Consider the following 19,275-nt stretch of genomic DNA (forward strand, 5'->3'; position numbering starts at 1 on the left):
CCGTTCGACAAGTTTTTCTTTTTATTTACAAACAAACAAGCTTCTACTAAAAAAACTACCTGTTTTCTTTTTCACACAGAGATTGCCTTTGAATGTGTGGCCATGGTCATGGACCTCAATCCTGACTAACAAAATATTTACCTTGTCTTTTTTATTCGATGTAATTGAATGTTGTTAGTTTGTTTAGTTGTGTGTTTTACAGAGAGGCTGGTTGTCGGAATTTTCATTTCAAGTTGATGCAATGTTGCCTTGGTAAACGAACGAACAAAACATAAAATGGGGAGTGGGCTCTTAATGGTTTGCCTAAGGTCATTGATGAATGATTTATAAGGAAGCTGTTGGTTATCTAATTTTTATGGCAAATTTTATTCCATACAGTTTTGATGATTTTAAGTGTGTTTTCATATCATTGCATTGCTTTTGGAGATATAAATTTGGAATGTAGGACTATTTATGGAATATCAAGACTAAGATAATGCATCTATCAAATCCCATATTCGAAAACTCTGGAAGCAATCTTAAAAAAAGTTGATGTTATCTAACCTTGCGATCCTAACCGTTGCACACGATGGCGCACCTATGCGATAAAATATAATATTGGGACCATGGCACAATTACCAAGGTAGTGGTATCAACCAGCTGTTCGAATATGAAATGTCAAATCCCTTTATAAAAAAATTATTTTTGTTGTAATTTCCCCAACAACATAAAGGTAATTTTGACATAACATATTCAAAATTTTACGATACTACTACCTGGGTAATTGTGCCATGATTGGGACCAAAAATGTTCTATAAGATTGTTGGGAAAAATTTATCCAAACAAGGAATTTAAAACCATTTCACAGATATAAATCAATGTATACATACATACTTACATAGCATTTGTTCAGTGTATACACGGTGCGCATTAACTAACTTTAAATGAAAGGTACTTACAACTGGGAAGTTTTTGCTGATTCTGAAACTATAATGTTCATAGATGGGAAAAAATAAGAAAAAAAATCGCCGGAGAGGTTTTCAAGTAAATCCCGGTCAAAGTTCACATTTTTAGGTTTTGCTTAGAAAGTCCTATCGAAATGGGACCAAAGAATTTCACTGCAACAACATTCTCGATAGTCCATTCCCAGCAAAAAAAGTCCTCCCAAAATCATGGGTTTTGTAAGGGATTTTTGGCAGCCGTAACTACTCGCAAACCCCCTTTCTTCCCCATTATTTTTACAAGGGCATGTCGCACTCAGTTTGTAGTTATTTTATGGCCGCTAGAATAACTAGTTATTCTGTGGCCACTAGAAGTTGAAAAGTAAAGTTGAAAAAAATTCTATGTTTAGAACAGTTAATGTAGAGATTTTTTTAATTTCATCACACTTCTTACTTTTATTTTACTTTATTTTATTTCGCTCGTTGTGCGAGTTGAACACACGAACCCTCTGATTTCTAGCCAAAGACACTGCATACTATGCCACGCACACGAACATTAAGGGTTGCTTAAGAACTAAAATGTGCAGTGCACATGTGCACCACGAACTGTTATTTTTTAATTAAAAAAACTCGCGGGCCGACAGTGAGCGTTGAACACACGACCCCAGGATTTATAGTCTGTGCCAACGCCCTCATTACTTAGTGAGGAGCAAAGTAAGTGGGTTTGCCTTGTAATTTTTTTAAGAAGTATCCCATTACTTTTCAGATTACTTGTAATGGGAAAAGAAGCTTGTTTACATTACTTTGTAATGGGTTACGTAATGACTACTGGATCCGAATTTTTGCTGGGTTTCGATAGGGCTTTCCGTTTTCAAGCAAAATCCCAAAAACTTAAAATAAATCTAAAAATTTGAAGTTTGACCGCGATTTGTTTAAAAACCCTCCAGTGATTTTTTCTTGTTTTTTGATTTTTCTATGAACATTGTAGTTTCAGAATCCGCAAAAACTTCCCAGGTGTAAGCACCTTTCATTTAAAATTAGTTAAGGCGCACCGTGTATAACAACTGTTCAATCGATCATATTATTTGAAAACAAAAACATAAATTATGGCTGTACCCGGAATTTATGATAGGATGTGGGCAATTGTTTTCTGCTGTCAAGTCAACAAATCAATGATGCATGCATGACACACGTCTGCGAACGTTTGCAGACAACTTCAAATAGAAAACCAATCAATAAGACTGTAATGTTCGGTAAAGTCAAAATGTTGGCACATAAAACATGTAAAAAGATCTATACAAGCAACGTGTCGTGAAGCAATGGGGAGCTCTCCATATAGGTAATTGCATTTTTAAGGTATTGTACATTGGAAAACTAAAGTTAAACTTTGTTAGTGGTTATTGACATAATCCATTGTTACTTCCTTAAAAATGATTGACCAATTTGAATGTATAACATACATACATTGTATAGTAATTATGATTTGATCATGCCGCGCATAAATTCGTTTAAAGGAAGCAAACATGATGTAAAAGATTATAATACGTTTTGTTATGACCGAATAAGTATTATTTCCTGAATGCTGATTCGGCAGGGCATAACAATATAATATCGTTATTGAGCCACTTATTGTATGGGTGAGATTTACTCCACCGTCTACTCCGAGCACACTCTTGGTCCCATTCTGTTTGCTTTGGGAAAGGTTTAGGCAAAAGCACGCACGCGTGCTCTCAGTGAATATTACTATCTCACACACAATTTATCTAATTGAAAGTCACATGTTGACACGTAGGAACAATGTAAATCTGCACTTCTTACACTACGCTAGGGCTATCGCGAGTAACAACACACACAAGTTGTATTGTTGTCAAATAAATGGAGTAAGTACCTTATTTGGAATGGGAATTATATATTGCAGAAAAAATGTTTGATACCAAAGATGCTGCTCAAACATGAGTACAGATGATTACCGCATTTTCATTAATTTTCATACTGCTTCTCCACAATTAATTTAAAATTTTCGCTTAAGGACTGTTGGATCACCTTTCTAAATTTATATTTTTTTTTTTCGTGGACAATTCCATATTCAATGACAAAATGGCACGACAGCAGATGCTTCTATGCCGAACGGCAAAATTGCTGGTACACACGACCGATATTGGTCAAAACTTTACAGAACGTAATATGTTTCCCAAAATTAAATCACATTCGAAAATGGATTTTATAGGACAACTTTTTTGGGTACATGCCTCATAAGAGTTGAAAATATTCGCTTATGAGCAGTTTTTGGGGCTGTTCGAGAATCGCATTAAAATGTTGCCGAAGGTAGTCCTTGAGGTCCTGATCACGACGATATAAATTTGATGCCCGGTGGCATCATTCCAAAATTAAGCTTTAATTATATCCTACACCATAAGATGGAGGTTAAAATTAACGTTGTCATTCCGTTTGTTACACATCGAAATAATCGTCGGAGACCCTATAACCTATATATTTTTATACCCTTAACATTTATGCTATCGAGGGTGTATACACTTTCATACGGGCAATACGTGCCTCATCGACATAATTGTTTTACACCCCAAGTATGTTTGGACGAAATCCGTTTCAGACAATTTGGAGTCGGTTTAGCAATGTGTTGCGCGTCCGGATTATTAAAAAAATTCAAAAAACCCCGAAATTCCGGCATCAATTTTAGGTGGATGCAGTGGATATATCGAAAAATCATACACTCGTATCATGTTGCCCATGGAGTATTCTGGTATTCTTTTTTTGGCATAGGTCTATAATATGTAAGGTTAAGCCAGAAATCGGAAAGGAACATAAAAAACTTGTTGGCTTCAAACCATTTTGACCCATTTTTCAACATTGATGCCAATACAGCTTCCACGAACATTAATTTTAATGGTCGACATTATGGGATCCCTCCTGAAACACTTCATTTTAAAAAAATTCAGTTATACTATATAGAATATTTTAACAGTTCGCGAGTTCTGGAAGGGTGAAACTCGGATTAATCGATTGTAAAACATTTTTGGTTTTTGCCATATACACTTTTATACGGGCAAAATGTGCCTCATCGAAATAATGGTTTAGTTTGGACGAAACAGAAAATTTGGAGTCGATTTAGCAATGTCCATCTGGCTGGCTGGTGCGCACGATAAATTTCTACCAGACATAGATCAATTTTGAATATGGACTATATCGATCCACTCCTTTGGGTACCTCCCACACAAAATTTCGAAAAAGTGAAGTTTAAGACCTCCTCTCGTATTGTGTTCGTTGTAACAACTTGTATTCACTGCCCCCCCTAATGACGTTACAAATTATTTCAGGGTCAAGTCCATACTTCCTGAGAAAATGACCCGAAAGCTGCTAAAAAGCTGTTAAAGCACCATATGTGGTGGATGGAGTGCACGATAACTCTCGAACGTCTAAACCAAATGTGTCCAAAATTTGGCAGTCGTAATATTTTGCGCAAACCTTAATCAAGTTCTAAAATGGGTCATATCGGTCCAATCCTACAAAAGTTCAAAACTTATCGTTAAAACGTTGCGCACAAAAGATCTCGAACGCAGTAACCGATGTAGCAACATACTTTGCACATCGTAATATTTTTACAAGACATGGATTCGGTTAGAATATGGACTGTATATGTCAACTTCTTCAGGTACCTCCCAAACAAAATTTCGGTGAAGTGCAGTATCGAACCTCCTTTCGAATCTCTTTGATTTTTCTTGCAACAGGTTGCACTCAAGGCCCTTATTACGATGGTACAATTTTTTATGCGGCAAGTCCATACTTCTTGAGAAAAAGACTCCAATGCTGTAAAAACCCCCTACGGCCAGCAAGCATCACCTTCGAATTTCACCACCAGCCACGAACCAGTCGCACGAACGACACCTCTCAAACCGAATACTATGTTGGTGCACTCTTTGCATACCAGTCATGCGCTTGACACCTTTCGAACCGAATACTGTGTTGGTCCACACTTTACATATCGTAATATTTCTTCGAATATTAAATATAATTCGAAGGTGGTGATTATGGGTCAACTCCTTCCGGGACCCTCCTCACAAAACTTCGAAATTTTTCGCTAAAATGGTACCAGTGATATCGCATAAACGGAGCAACTGATTTGGTCCAAACTTTGGATCTCGAAATATTTGTCCAAACTTTGTTTATGTGGGCCTTATCAGTCCACTCCTTGGGGTAAAATCCATACAAATGCTCAACAATTTTGTGCGGTTAAGGGTCTGTTTGAGGAACTTTTGGACACTTTTATCGAAAGTACTCCTAGTGGCCCTGTTTGCAGTAATATTATACTTTTCGTGGGCAAGTCCATGTTTCCTGATATAATACTCCAAAAGTTTTAAATTATTTGGTAACCAACTGAAATAACTGATGGGCGCGATATCTATCAAAATAAGACCCACTTCCATAATGGACTATGTTGGTCCATGCCTTTAGGTACCTCCCCTGAAGAACTTTTGAGCTTTAATCCAAATCCATATTTTTTGCGGTAAGTTCATACACCCAAAATTCTGAAACCCCTCTAAGTACATATATTTTTGAAAAAAAAAGTGTTTCAATTCACACAGGCTGTGGGTATATCTTTGTCGGCAAAATCGACTGATACTTTTTTCTTGTTGGATTTTTAAGGTTCAGCTACATCATCCAATCGAACTGCCGAAATCTTTTTTCAATATAATTTGCTGTGGAGGCAATAAAATTCAGTCCTGTCGACGCAGTTTTTTTATCTTTTTTATTCATCTTACTTCCACAAGCGGCAAGTCCATATTTCCTGAGGTGATGGCCCAAAAACTCTAAGAACCCTGCCGGCACCAACAATATAAATGATGTGCACGATTGCTTACGAATAGAGTATCCAATTTGGCCGACAATTTACACATCGTAAATTTTCTTCGTAACGTACATCTTTTTCAGAGGAAGTCTGACGATACCTCCCTGTTTACATCGTTGTAATGTGTTTCGTGGCTAAGTCGATGTTTTCAGACAATTGGTTTTCGGATTTTTTGCCAGTAATATTTGCTTCATAAATTCAGTGGCATTAAATTTATTTTAATGTATCGCCTAAAAATATACTAAAATTAGTATGTATTTATGAACACTCCGCACTGATCCGAAATTTGTAATAGAATTTTTTTGACAGTAGATCTACCTGGTTACCCAAAAGTTTGTAACAATTTTATTATTATTTCACCGAAACTTGTATGCACCTACTTCAATCCGTTCGGAAGCTAGGGTGATTTCCAAAGACTGACAAACGGTCGCACGGACATGCATACATCGATGTAGAATTGCACGCTGATGAAGAATATATATACGTTGTGGGAAAAATAAATTTGAGGAGTTATAAACGGAATTACAAGCTTAATATACCCTCCATTATATCCTCTATTACACAGAGGGAAAAAAATCGATTCAAAATCAACACCGTATGGTGTCAACATGAGGACAGGTGTGTTTAATGTTTTTGACCATGGTCTGAGTGTTGCCTTTACGAAATCAGCCCTAATTACAAAAAATAATTTCAGTTCAAATCTTTGCCACCTTAAGTTTAGTTCTATGGCAAATTGATTTCAGAAAAGCTTGAAAATCTATTCCGATGAGTGGCTTGTAAACTCATGTCAAGCTAAGACGATCATTCTTTACACCCTCAGCATTCATGCTAATGAGGGTATATACATGTTCATACGGGCAAAAGGTGCCTCCTCGAAATAATGTTTTTAGAACCTAAGTATGTTTGAACGAAATCCGTTTCAGAACATTTGGAGTTGATTTAGTCTGTCTGTCTGGCTGACTGGTGCGCACGATAACACTCAAACGGATCAACCGTTTCAGTCCAACATGTGGGTTTCGTAATATTTTGTCCAAACTTAGTTTAAGTTCGAAGATGGGTTATAGCGGTCCACTCCTTCGAGAACCTCCCCCACAAAAAGTTAAAAAAATGTCCGAAAAAATGGTGTATACGATAACTCTTGAAGGGAGTAACCGATTTGGTCCATACTTTGCACAACATGAAATTTCAACCAGACTTAGATGAGTCCAATATGGACTCAATCGGTCCACACAATATTTTGGTTCAGTTTAGGACCTGCTCGCGAATCGCTTTGATTTTTGTTGTAACAACTTGTACTCACTGCCCTCCTTACTACGGTACTAGTTCATCAGGGGCAAGTCCATACTTTTTAAGAAAATAGCCTGAAAGGTGCAAGAAAATTTCAATGACACCGTGTGTAGTGGTTGGAGCGCAAGATAACTCTCGAACGGATCTGCCGATTCGGTCCACAATTGGCCTTCGTAATATTGTGTTCAAGCTAAGTTTAAGTTCGAAGATAAGCCATATCGGTCCACACCTTCAGGTACCTCCCTCACAACAGTTCAAAAATGTTCGGAAAAATTGTGCGCACGATAACTCTTGAAGGGAGTGACCGATTTGCTCCATACTTTACACATCCTAATATATCTACCAGATATAGATCAGGTTCCAATATGGACTATATTTTTTCCACTCCTTCGGTTACCTCCCACACAAAATTTCGGATAAGTTCACTTTAAGACCTGCTCTCGAATCACTTTTTGATTTGATTTTTTTGAAGCAACTTGCATTCGAAACCTTCATTACGACGGTAAAAGTTTATTCAGGGACAAGTCCATACTTATTGAGAAAACAGGCCTAAAAGTGTAAAAACCCCTATGCGACCATATGTAGTGGCTGGAGGGCACGATAACTCTTAAACTGATCAACCGATTTGGTCCAACTTTTTCCAAATTTAGTTTCAGTTCGATTATGGGCAATACCGGTCCACAACTTCCAGTACTTCCCCCCAATATTTAAAAAATGTCGCTAATGGGTCGATTGTGGATAGTAACTCATGTGCAGTTGCGTTGCCATAAGAGAAAATCATACAATTATAATAAGTGATGCGACAGAAATTTTTGTCACATTCACTCAATATCAGTGTTTTGAATATTTAGCTATTAATTTAATAGTAAAATTGTATAAATTTCCATACGGAAATGTATACCGACCCGTTTGGTTGTGGTCCTGTTTACAGTGATATTATGTTTTCCGTGGACAAGTCTACTGGCCAAAAAGTTATAAGATAATGAAATAATTAGTGGGCGCGATATATTTTCAACTCCCAAAATAAGATCCACTTCCATAATGGACTATGTCGGTTCATTCCTTCAAGAACCTTCTCCGCAACACTTTTGAACTTTAATCATAATCCACGTTTTTGTCGGCAAGTCCAAATGTCCAAAAATGGCCACAAAATTCTGAAAAGACCCTAAATAATTCGATCTGTCCGTAGATGAAAGTTTCAATTCACTGAGGGTAGATCTCTGTCGGCAAAGCCGTACTGAAACTTTGTTATTTGTTTGTTCTAATAATTCCAATAAAAACAGAAAACGCCAACACGTACTCCGTAAATCTTCCAACTTTAGCAAGTTGGTGTCTTAAGTCTTTCGTTTTCTTAATTCAATAGACAGCACAAATAAACACCCCATATTAAGCATTTTTAATTACTACCAAATAAAGCAAAATTCCCATCGCACTTATTTGTCTGTCGTCGCATTACTTACCAGAAATCGTTGACATTGTACGATTATGATTGCCACGAACTAATTCTGATGGTCTCAGGCTTGGCTCTTCAACAACTTCTAAACCAGAATCAGAATCAATGCCACCATTTTCCATATGAATGTTGGTTGTTGAACCACCATGACATGAATTTGAGGAATTCGAATAATCGGAATTATTTTTGCCATGTTGATAGTGCTGCTGTTGCTGCAGCTGTTGATAACCATATTGTCCTGATGAACCAGATGTAGAGCGCAATGGTGGTGGTAATGGTGGTGGAGGTGGACCAGTAGCTGGTGAAAAAACAAAAGAAAAGTGAGAATATTTCCAACAAATTTAAAATTCTCCCCAACAAACCAAACAAGAAAGTGTTCCACGTTAAAGGCCTTTCTATATGTTTGGCTTTTTCGTGGGAAGAGATACATACATACATATGTAAAAGTCCATTTCAAAAATATTTTGACCCACTTACCAATTTCTGTATTTTGAATTGGTGGTGCTGAGGAAACTCGTTTCAAAATGCGATTATTTTGATTATTGCCATTGTTGCTGTTGTTGTTGTTGTGGTTAGAATTATTGCTATTTATACTATTGCTGCTATTGTACAAATTCTGATTGCTGTTGCTATTTACATTGCCTCCTTGTTTTGTTGCTGCTAAACTTGAATTGGAATTGTTATTGTTGCTGTTATTGTTCATTGCTAACTTGCTGTGACTGCCATAGTGTTGCAGTGGCCCACCACCACCATTGCTGTGATCCAGATTATTTCGTATCACGGAATTCTTGTTCGTTTGCCTGGTACGTTCCACAACATCTTCTGGTGGACACACACTCTCATAGGTATCGCTTTTGATGCCACTGCTGCTACTGTTCAAATGATTTTTTAAATTCACATTTTTACTGCCATAACTGTCTTTTGAACGTATCGAAGAATTATCGTATTTGCCATGTAGACCGATGATTGATTGGGATTTGTTGCGATTCAAGAAGTTGTTGTTGTCACGTTTGTTATTTAGATTCTGAAAAATAATAACAATAATGTATAATTAATTTAGTGAAACAAGGAAAAATCGGTGATAAAGAATATTTTTAGTAAAGAATTATTTTTTTAAAGAAACAACTGGGCCCCGACCGTTGGCTATATGTTACATACATATGTCCTCTAAGGAATCCCGAAGGGACAAGGGAGACTTTTCTCCTGGCTTTCTGTTAAGGATGATTTCTTACAGAAACCACATTTATGAGTGGTCATTATTGAAAACCTTATTTAAAGCTTAAAGCCATGTGGAACAAAAGATTGAACTGGACGCATATTACGAGGGGTGCATGAAAACTTTCTGGCCTAGGCAACACTAGGTGTTGCCAAGCGCCATTTGATATTTTTGAAAGTTTGACAGTTTTTAGTCTAAATGTACTCAGGACAGTTTGTCATACACGGATGAAAAGTAGGCCTCTCTAATGTATGTATGTCCCAAACATATTTTGCAGCAAACATATATTTGTTTGCAATCAAAAACACATACACCAGAGTAAGGCAATGTGTCTCCCGTGAGCGTAACTCAGGGATAGCCAGTGGGAGCTTACTGAGAGCAAGAGAGCATACATTTCAATGTGTTTTAGATTGAAATTTACGCTCACTTGCTCTCACTAAGCGCCCACTGGCTTTGCCTGCTCTAACATGTGGTGACCGAGAGTAAATTTACGCTCACGGGAGACCAATTGCCTTACTTCGGCATACACACATTTATAAATGGTGGTTGTTTTACTTTTATTGAAATGTATAGAAATACCAAACATAAAATCAACAACAGAGAACAAAATTCGAAATAAAAGAAATAATGTCACACTTTTAGAAAGAAAAACAAATAAAAACGATAAATTATAAAATATAGAAACATAGTTGAACGCTTCTCGTTAGTTGAAAAATAAAAACATTCTCCTAAAATTGAAATCATGAAATTGGAATCGGCATCTGAAATCAAATGCTTTTATAATGTAATAAATAGGTATATCCATGGTGTTATTACCAATATTAAATGCGATTTCTTCCTTGTTCAATAAAATATTTCCATTCACCTTTTTGATTCAATTATAAAATTTCCAATTATAAAATGTATTGGGCATTAAATTTACTAAAATCACCATTTCTTTAAGAAATCACAAACACAGATTTATTCACTCACTTTACCGCCTTTATTCAACGACTGCCTTGGGGAAACTGAAGAAAAAAAAACTTCTTTCTCGCAAAAATAATTCATATAATTTTTTTTCTCTTCTTCTTCGCTTGTGGTTGAATAAATCGCAACAACAACACCAAAGAACACATACAAACTTTTTCATCCTCCCGTCGTCGCGTATGCGTCGTCTATTGCACCATACACACAGCTCTTCATTATTAAGAGCTCTCGCTTACCCTGTTGTTACGCTCTTTGACAAGAGTCCTCTCTCCACCCACAAAGTAATATGTTCTAACATAAAAAATATGTTGGTACCCAAACAAATAAAATTGAGATATGTTACAACATTTTGCAAACATATAAGCTTTGTTCCTTTACTTTTTTTAATGTTAAGAGTGGTAAAAGAGAAAATTGTCAAAATTGCTCTCTCATGAACATTTTTACCAGAAAAATAAAGGAACGAAAAAATGGTAGATCTGGTAGCAATGTCAAAAAGCACAGTTTTTTTCACAGTTTTTAATTTAGTTTTGTCAGCGTTCGACTTGTTCTTCTGTTTTTCGTCCATTTTTTCTTCATTGTGAAATAATCGTCAAACAAAAGTCGAAAAATCTGTTCTGCCATTTTTTACCTGCAGAAATTTGTCTGGTAGCCTGTGGTAGAAGAGAAAGACACATAAGCTCTCTCTCCTCTCTCACTCTCTTAAAAATTGCTGCCAGTTTTACCACCTTTTGGGGTTAAGGAACGCTTAAGGAATGGTAACAAATGGTAAAAATGGTAACCTTAGGTAAGTAAAGGAACACAGCTATATTTGTTTGCAACCAGACCCAAACATATATTTGTTTGGATCCAAACATATTTCTAACATATATTTTTCTGCGTGTACGACCATGTGTTGTGCTGTTTACAGTTTACTTGTGAACATTTTCGTCCGACGTGCATAATTCGTCAAGAGTGCATCGATCAAATTAAATCTTTATATGTCGATAAAGGGCCATCTTATACCATTATGAAAAACTGGTTTAATGAATGATGGTAAATATTCGCGTTTTCATTGCTAGGCCAGATAGTTGTCGTGCAGCCCTCGTTTTCTAAGACCACTGGAAGATGAAAAATAAGCTGTAAGCTAAAAAAAATATTTTCTATTTTTAGACCAGTTTAGGTGGAATTTGTTTTCTGCTTTGTAGCCGAACACACTACACACTATTCCACGCGTACGAACATTAAGGGATTGTTTAAACGCTTACATGTGCTTACACATGTGCACCATCAACTGTTCTTTGTGTTGTTAACAAAAAGTACCCGGCCGACGGTGGGAGTTGAACACACAACCCTAGGATTTGTAGTCAGAAGCACACGCTTTTTTACTCATACAATAAAACTAATGTAATCATTGTTCGGCCAGATAGTTATCGTGCAGCCCTCGGCTCTGATCAACCAATTTGTGCAACACAACATAACTTTTGGTAGAGTACGAGCGGTGCCCAAAAAGCAAAACGTTGATTCACGGTTTGAAGGCACGGTTTGACATCACCAAGATAAAGGGCGAATGGAGGAAAGAATCTGTGCAAATTTAGAGCAAATTCGGCATTGGTTAATCCGGCGGTAATCCTGCTGGTGCCAATACCATCCACCCATCTACGCGAAAAAGGACAATAGAAGCAACTGTGTCCATGCTCACCAGCTCTGCGATACCTAGTTGTTCCAAAAGTAGCACGGACTCATCCGTCAGCAGTACAGATAGTCCTTGGGAGGATCACAATGCAGCATCAAGGAGCAAAACGAAGCATAACCCAACAGGCTTTGCAAAACGCATTGCTATAAGCTCAAATCTGTCGTTCCACAAAGCAGCAACGACGCACAGTGTTGCCGCGTGGACAAAAATCAAAAAATGTAATGTTAAATTTTACATATGTTTATGTTTCCTTCTTACAGTAAACACATCCGATACAAGGAATCTGAAAGAATTTTGTCGATATTTGCATCCATAATGAAGTTATAGCTCTTTAAATATGAACAAGTAAAAAAGTGTCACTCGGCTTTGCCGACAGATATATACCCTCAGCCAATGTGAAAGATCGAATGTATCGAATGTTAAGGTCTCTTCAGAATTTTGTGGCCATTTTTGGACATTTGAACTTGCCGACAAAAAAGTGGATTAGGAATTAACTGCACTAAGACACAAATGTTGAACTTTTGTAGGGCAGGTACCCTTAGGGAGGACCGATATGGCCATTTTAGAAGTTAAGCTAAGTTTTGATAAAATATTAGGAGCTCCAAAGTTTGGACCAAAATGGTTGCCCCATTCAAGTGATATCGTCCTAGCATTTTAGTGACATTTTTTAAATATTGGGGAGATGTACCGAAAGTTGTGAACCGGTGTTGCCCATGAAACTAAGTTTGGATATAATATAACGAAGACCAAATGTTGGACCAAATCTGTTGAACAGTTCGAGAGTTATTGTGCTCTTCGACCGCCACATATGGTGACATAGGGGTTTTGTACACCTTTCGCGCTGTTTTCTCAAGAAATATGGACTTTTACCGTCGTAATGGAGGTAGCGAATGCAAATCGCTTCAACAAAAATCAAAGTGATTCGAGAGCAGGTCTTAAAGTAAACTAATCCGAAATTTTGTGTGAGAGGTACCAGAAGGAGTAGACAAATATAGTCCATATTCGAACCTGATCTATATCTCGTAGATATACAAGGATGTGCAAAGTATGGATTACATCGGTCACTCCCTTCAAGAGTTATCGTTCGCAAAATTTTTCCGAATATTGTTGAAGTTTTATGGGGGAGGTACCTGAAAGAGTGGACCGATATAGCCCATCTTCGAATTTAAACTATGTTTTGATAATCGACAGATCCGTTCGAGAGTTATCTTGCGCTCCAACTATTACACAAGGTGACGTAGGGGCTTTTTGCACCTTTCCGGCCATTTTCTCAGGAAGTATGGACTTGCCCCTGATGAAACTTGTACCGTCGTATGGGGGGAAGTGAATACAAGTTGTTGCAACCAAAATCAAAGCGATTCGAGAGCAGGTCCTAAACTGAACTTGTCCGAAATTTTGTGTGGGAGGTACCCGAAGGAGTGGGCCGATTGAGAACCTCATCTAAGTCTGGTAGAAATTTTACGAGGTGCAAAGTATGGGTCAAATCGATTACTCCCTTCAAGAGTTATCGTGCCCACAATTTTTCCGAACATTTTGGAACTTTTGTGGCGGAGGTACCGGAAGGAGTGGACCGATATAGCTCATCTTCGAACTTAACCTAAGTTTGGACAAAATATTACGAAAGCCAAAATTTGAACCGAATCGGTTCATCCGTTCGAGAGTTATCGTGCGCACCAGCCAGCCAGACAGACGGACAGACAGACGGACGGACATTGCTAAATCAACTCCAAATTGTCTGAAACACATTTCGTCCAAACATACTTGGGGTCTAAAACCATTATTTCGATGAGGCACATTTTTCTAGCCTAAAGGCTGAGGGTATAAAAATATTTCCCAGGTGATCTAAGGCGATATTCATATGAAAATTAGAGGACATTCAAAATAAAATTTTCTGAAAAGTTTGTCGATAATATTAAAAGTTTTAAATGGGGATTTGATGGATGGACTATAAATAAAAAAATTTAGTACAAAAAGTTTACATCAACTGCACATGGACAAAGTACCGTTATCAAGAACTAAAAATTTAAATTTGATAAAAAAGTATAAATTCTTAATATTTCGTAGAGCAGATCTTTTGATTGCCACCTATTGTCACCTTGGCTCCTGTTTTCCGTTAATTGGACATCTCTTCCAAATCAAAATATGTAAAAACATTCTGCCTATCGCTGCAAGCTTCTGAGATATATCGGTTCAGATTTTATATAGCCCCCATATATATTTTTTCCCGATTTTGCTACAACTTGTTCAATTTTGATCGAATAGCCTTCAAATTTAGTATGTGTTCTTTTCTTAGGACCCTGAGTAGCTACACTGATTTTTACAACAATCGGTTCAGATTTTATATAGCCCCCTATATATATCTTTCCCCGATGTTGCTATAACTCGGTCAATTTTAATCGAATGGCCTTCAAATTTAATATGTGATATTTTCTTAGGCTCCTGAGTAGTTTCACCAACCGAGTTATTGCAAAATCGGGAAAAGATATATATGGAGGCTATATCCAAATCTGAACCGATATGGACCAAAGTTGATATTTTTCATTCCTGTGCCCTCGTAAGTACTTGTGCAAAAATTCATCAACCTAGGTCAACGACTTCTATTTTTGTCCACAGCTTTTCGTTTAGGACATTGAGATCCCAAACCCATTTCAGTAGGCTGCTCGGGTGAAGGAATGGTAAGCACTTGGAGTAGTGGAGAATGCACTTTGATGACAAACATCGTGAAAGCTTTGAATTTCAGACCGTGGTCCTATTGAAATTAAGTTGGCTGCTCTCAAATGGAAAAGCTCAATGACTCCAGAGTGTGTTAAACCAGTCCACCCTGTGGGAATCAATGGCGAGGATTGTTGGCAATACAACAAGCGTTAATACCAGCGGTGTTGTTCGACTACAGCAAGTGTTCGATGAGAAAGGTCACCCAAACTCATGTTCTGGCTGCATCCCGGTCTTCGCGTTATCATCGGTCGACTGTAACATCGACTTTGTGCAGGATTTGATGAGTAATTATGCTCGATTGGAAGCCCCCTTCACCCATGGTGAAACTGAGATTAAGAAAACAAGCCGCTGCAGAGGCGATATGTTAGTTTCAGGGTTGTCAGATATGGCGATTTTTTGCCAAACGTGACAAATTCTCAATGCGTTTGGCGATTTATTTTTGACTTGGCGACATAGCGATTTTTTTGCGTTTTTTTTTTTTTTTTTGAATAGTTGTCGATTATGTTGGCTAATTGTGGAAATTCCATTATTTTTTGTCTGTTGCACAGATGAGTATTTTGTTTGCAGGCAAGTCTATTTTGAATATGGACAATATCGGCTCTCATATAACGGTACTACCCGATTTCAGGTTTTTGTAGTTTTTAGACACATTTTCTGACTGAATTATTGACGTAAATTCAACTTTTTAGTGTCTCATTTCAATTTTTTGGCTGCTAACGGGATTACCACAGACGGACGGAGATGCATATCGTCACCATAATTGCCGGAAGACGTAACCCACGTTGTTTTTTAATGTAGAAGTTTGAAATTTTGCCAGAGCATGTATTATAGCTTTATGTATCAGATTACGTCAAATGAATTTCGATTTTCATGTCGGTTACATCTTCGGGCATTTATGGTGACGATATATCGACTCAGAATTTCACCCTGATATACTTTATAGGATCGCAAATTATTTATTATTGCGTTACTAATGGAAAAAAACAAACTTATTATAATATAAAAATCTAAATGGAGTACAACTTTTAACATAAACTGAAGAATATTCGGTTTGGCGATTTTTGACACTTGATTTGGCGATTTAGGTTGAATAAAATCTGACATCCCTGCTGAGTGGAGAGGTAATGACCTCACATAATGCCCAGCGGGCATAAGACCCAAAATGAATCTAAGGCCCAATTTAGTTTTGGGCGATATGATCGTCACAATGCCGGTCATAAAACGCATTGGGCGTTGGTTCTGTTTTTAATAAAAATGTCACTAAGGTAAAGAGAGGGCATATGACCGCTGATCTGACCATGACATTAAGATTGTTCTAGGAGATTTTAATGCTAAAATTGGGAAGGAAAATATCTTTATATCAGCCTTCATGATGTAATATCCAACAACAATAAGACTGATCGCTTTGGAAGGGGCATATGTATATTTTATGATAGTCAGCTGCACCATGTTCCAACACCTCGACGCAAGGCAACGTGGATGTCCCCAGATGGGAAAACCAGAAACCTGATCGATCATGTTGTGATAGGCGGAAGACACCCTTCCAGTGTGTTAGATGTCCGATCGATTCGGATCATTTCCTTGTATCAGCTAAGGTACGCACTCGTCTGGATGTTGAGAAGCTGCAAACACAACATATAGCACAAGCCTACTTCACCCAACTGACCCACACGGCACTCCTTGTCCCGATAATGTGAAAGTGGCAATGAATATCGCATGAGGAAAAGAGAGGATAAACGTATTTTCAGGAGAAAGAAAGTGCAAAAACAAAACGTGAACGTGAGAAACTCGATATGATCAGGAGTCAAAATGAAACCCGAAAATGTTACCAGAGTGTAAAAACCAGACTGAAGGGTAGGGTGCAGAGACATTCCCCTGCAAGGATTATGAAGGGAACCTGGCAACTGATACAGATAGCTTACTGAGGATCTGGAGGGATCATTTCATCAAGCATTTGATATCGATTATGGGCGGCGATGAAGATACCCCAGAAACAATCACTAACGACGGCATTGAGTGTTTACCGCCTAATTAACGTGAGGTCAATACAGCAATTAATTGACTGAAGAACAATAAAACATCAGGTGTTGATGGGCTGCCTGTTGAGCTATTCAAGGTCGGTAGCGACAAACTGATTAGGAGTACGCATAAATTGATTAGCAAAATTTGGCTGGAAAAATGCATACTCAACGATTGTAACCTCAGTAGGTTATGTCCTGTGCCCGTTCTTGTGCAGAAGATGGTTGGGGTCAACTACACGCAGAAAAATATATGTTAGATGTATGTTTGGATCCAAACAAATATTTGTTTAGGAGTGGTTGCAAATATATGTTTAGATCCAACATAATTTGTTTGTGTCCAAACAAATATAGGTTTGCAGCATTTTGTAACATATCTCAATTTTATTTGTTTGGGTACCAACATATTTTTTATGTTAGATAAGTGGAGAGAGAATTTTTGTCAAAGAGAGTAACAACAGGACTCTCGCGGATGCGGAATACTGTTTTATAATAAAGAGCTGTGGGTGTGGTGTAATAGGAGACGCAGAAGCTTTGGCGTTTCAATAAACCGCCACCATTTATAAATGTGTGTATATGTTTGAGATAGCCAGTGGGCGCTTACTGAGTGCAAGTGAGCATACATTTCAATGTGTTTTACATTGAAATTTAGCAGTCTTCGACAGCCTACTACGTTCAAAGGTATTCCAGGCCATGTCTGAATTTGGTATCCCCGCAAAGCTCATTTGGCTTTGTAAAATGACTTTAACTGACACGAGATCCTCAGTTAAAATAGGGAAGAACCTCTCCGAAGAATTTTGTACCAAAAGAGGTTTCAGGCAAGGAGACAGCCTCCCGTGTGATCTCTTCAACATCCTGCTGGAAAGGGTTATTCGAGAGGCAAACGTCAAAAGAAGTAGCACAATCTACACCAATAGCCACATGTTACTTGCTTATGCTGATGATATAGACATCATGGGACGATCAGTAAAAGAAGTAACTGACACCTTTATGAAGGTCGAAGGAGAATCTGCTAAAGTGGGTCTGGCGGTAAGCGGCGGGAATACTAAGTTGATGGTGTCGGCGCGCAATGCGTCCATAGATCTACGGACCAATCTGCGTTGACGGTGAATATCGACGTCGCATGAACCACGAGCTGTATCTGCTATACAACGACATCAATATAGTTAAACGTATTGAGATGCAACGATTGCGTTGGCTAGGCCATATCATAAGAATGAGCGATGATGAACCCGCTAAAAAGGCGTATAGATATGAGCCGCTTGGCGGTGCACCCAGAATTGGCAGGCCAAAGAATAGATGGCGCAAACAAGTGGATAAAGAGATGACAAGACGCGTTATTCCAGAAAGAGAAGCAATAGACAGAGAGAACAATTGTTCTGTAATGGGCCAGCTAAGTAATTAAGTAAGTATATGTCCACGCCTCCCTCCCGATTTTCGGTATTTTGAAGGTTGTGACCTCAATATTCCATCAACATGGCTGGAATTTGGTATTTAGGCTTCGTTGGGTGTATAAAACTTTCCACCTGAATTTGATCGATATAGGTCCACGTCTTCATATAGCCCCCACCGATTTTGAAAGTGGAGGTCTCAATATACCATCGAAAATGGCGGAAATTTGGTATTTAATCATCGCTGGGAAACATTCTACCTGAAATTTGTCGATATAGTTACGTCTCTATATAGCCCCCTTAGAACGTACCTACCGATTTTCGGTGTTTTGAAGGTTGTGGCCTCAATATTCTTCAGAAATAGAACGATACCTCTCGATTTTCGTAATTCTGAAGGTTGTGACGTCGATATCCCACCGAAAGACTGACATTTGTTATTTAGTCTTCGTTGCGTGTATAGAAATCTATTCATGTATATCCGGGTTTTAGTTTAGCCTATATTTCCCAATTTCAGTATTTCGAGGGTTTTTTGTCAAATTTTCGAACCAATATTGCTGTAATTTAGTATTGCGTGTTGCCAGACGATACAAAAGCCCCATTCGGATAGTTGTAAAATTGGTCAACGTTTTGAAAAAAAATGAACAATGACGCCTCATATGAGCTCTTTTATCATTTAAGATATTCTGCATCTGCACGGAATAAGAGGAAGAGTTTAGTACTTTCATAAATGAAATGATACTAATTGTTCTTATTCACTTCAAAACAGTTCGTGG

At 37.8% G+C, this 19,275-nt stretch overlaps 1 protein-coding gene across 4 annotated transcripts in view; it reads right to left on the reverse strand.

Annotated features, from left to right (window-relative positions):
- f (espin protein forked) overlaps positions 1-19,275 on the reverse strand; it is a 325,622-nt gene that overhangs the window by 80,022 nt on the left and 226,325 nt on the right. For all 4 annotated transcript variants that reach the window (XM_073974572.1, XM_073974571.1, XM_073974570.1 and 1 more), the window contains 2 exons: positions 9,002-9,548; positions 8,532-8,822 (listed from right to left, as the gene is read on the reverse strand). In XM_073974572.1, the coding sequence (XP_073830673.1) occupies positions 8,532-8,822; positions 9,002-9,548 (838 nt within the window). The remainder of the gene's footprint in view (positions 1-8,531; positions 8,823-9,001; positions 9,549-19,275) is intronic.

The sequence above is a fragment of the Musca autumnalis genome, unplaced genomic scaffold (assembly GCF_047663935.1).
Source record: "Musca autumnalis isolate F117 unplaced genomic scaffold, ASM4766393v1 scaffold_3, whole genome shotgun sequence".
NCBI lineage: Eukaryota > Metazoa > Arthropoda > Insecta > Diptera > Muscidae > Musca > Musca autumnalis.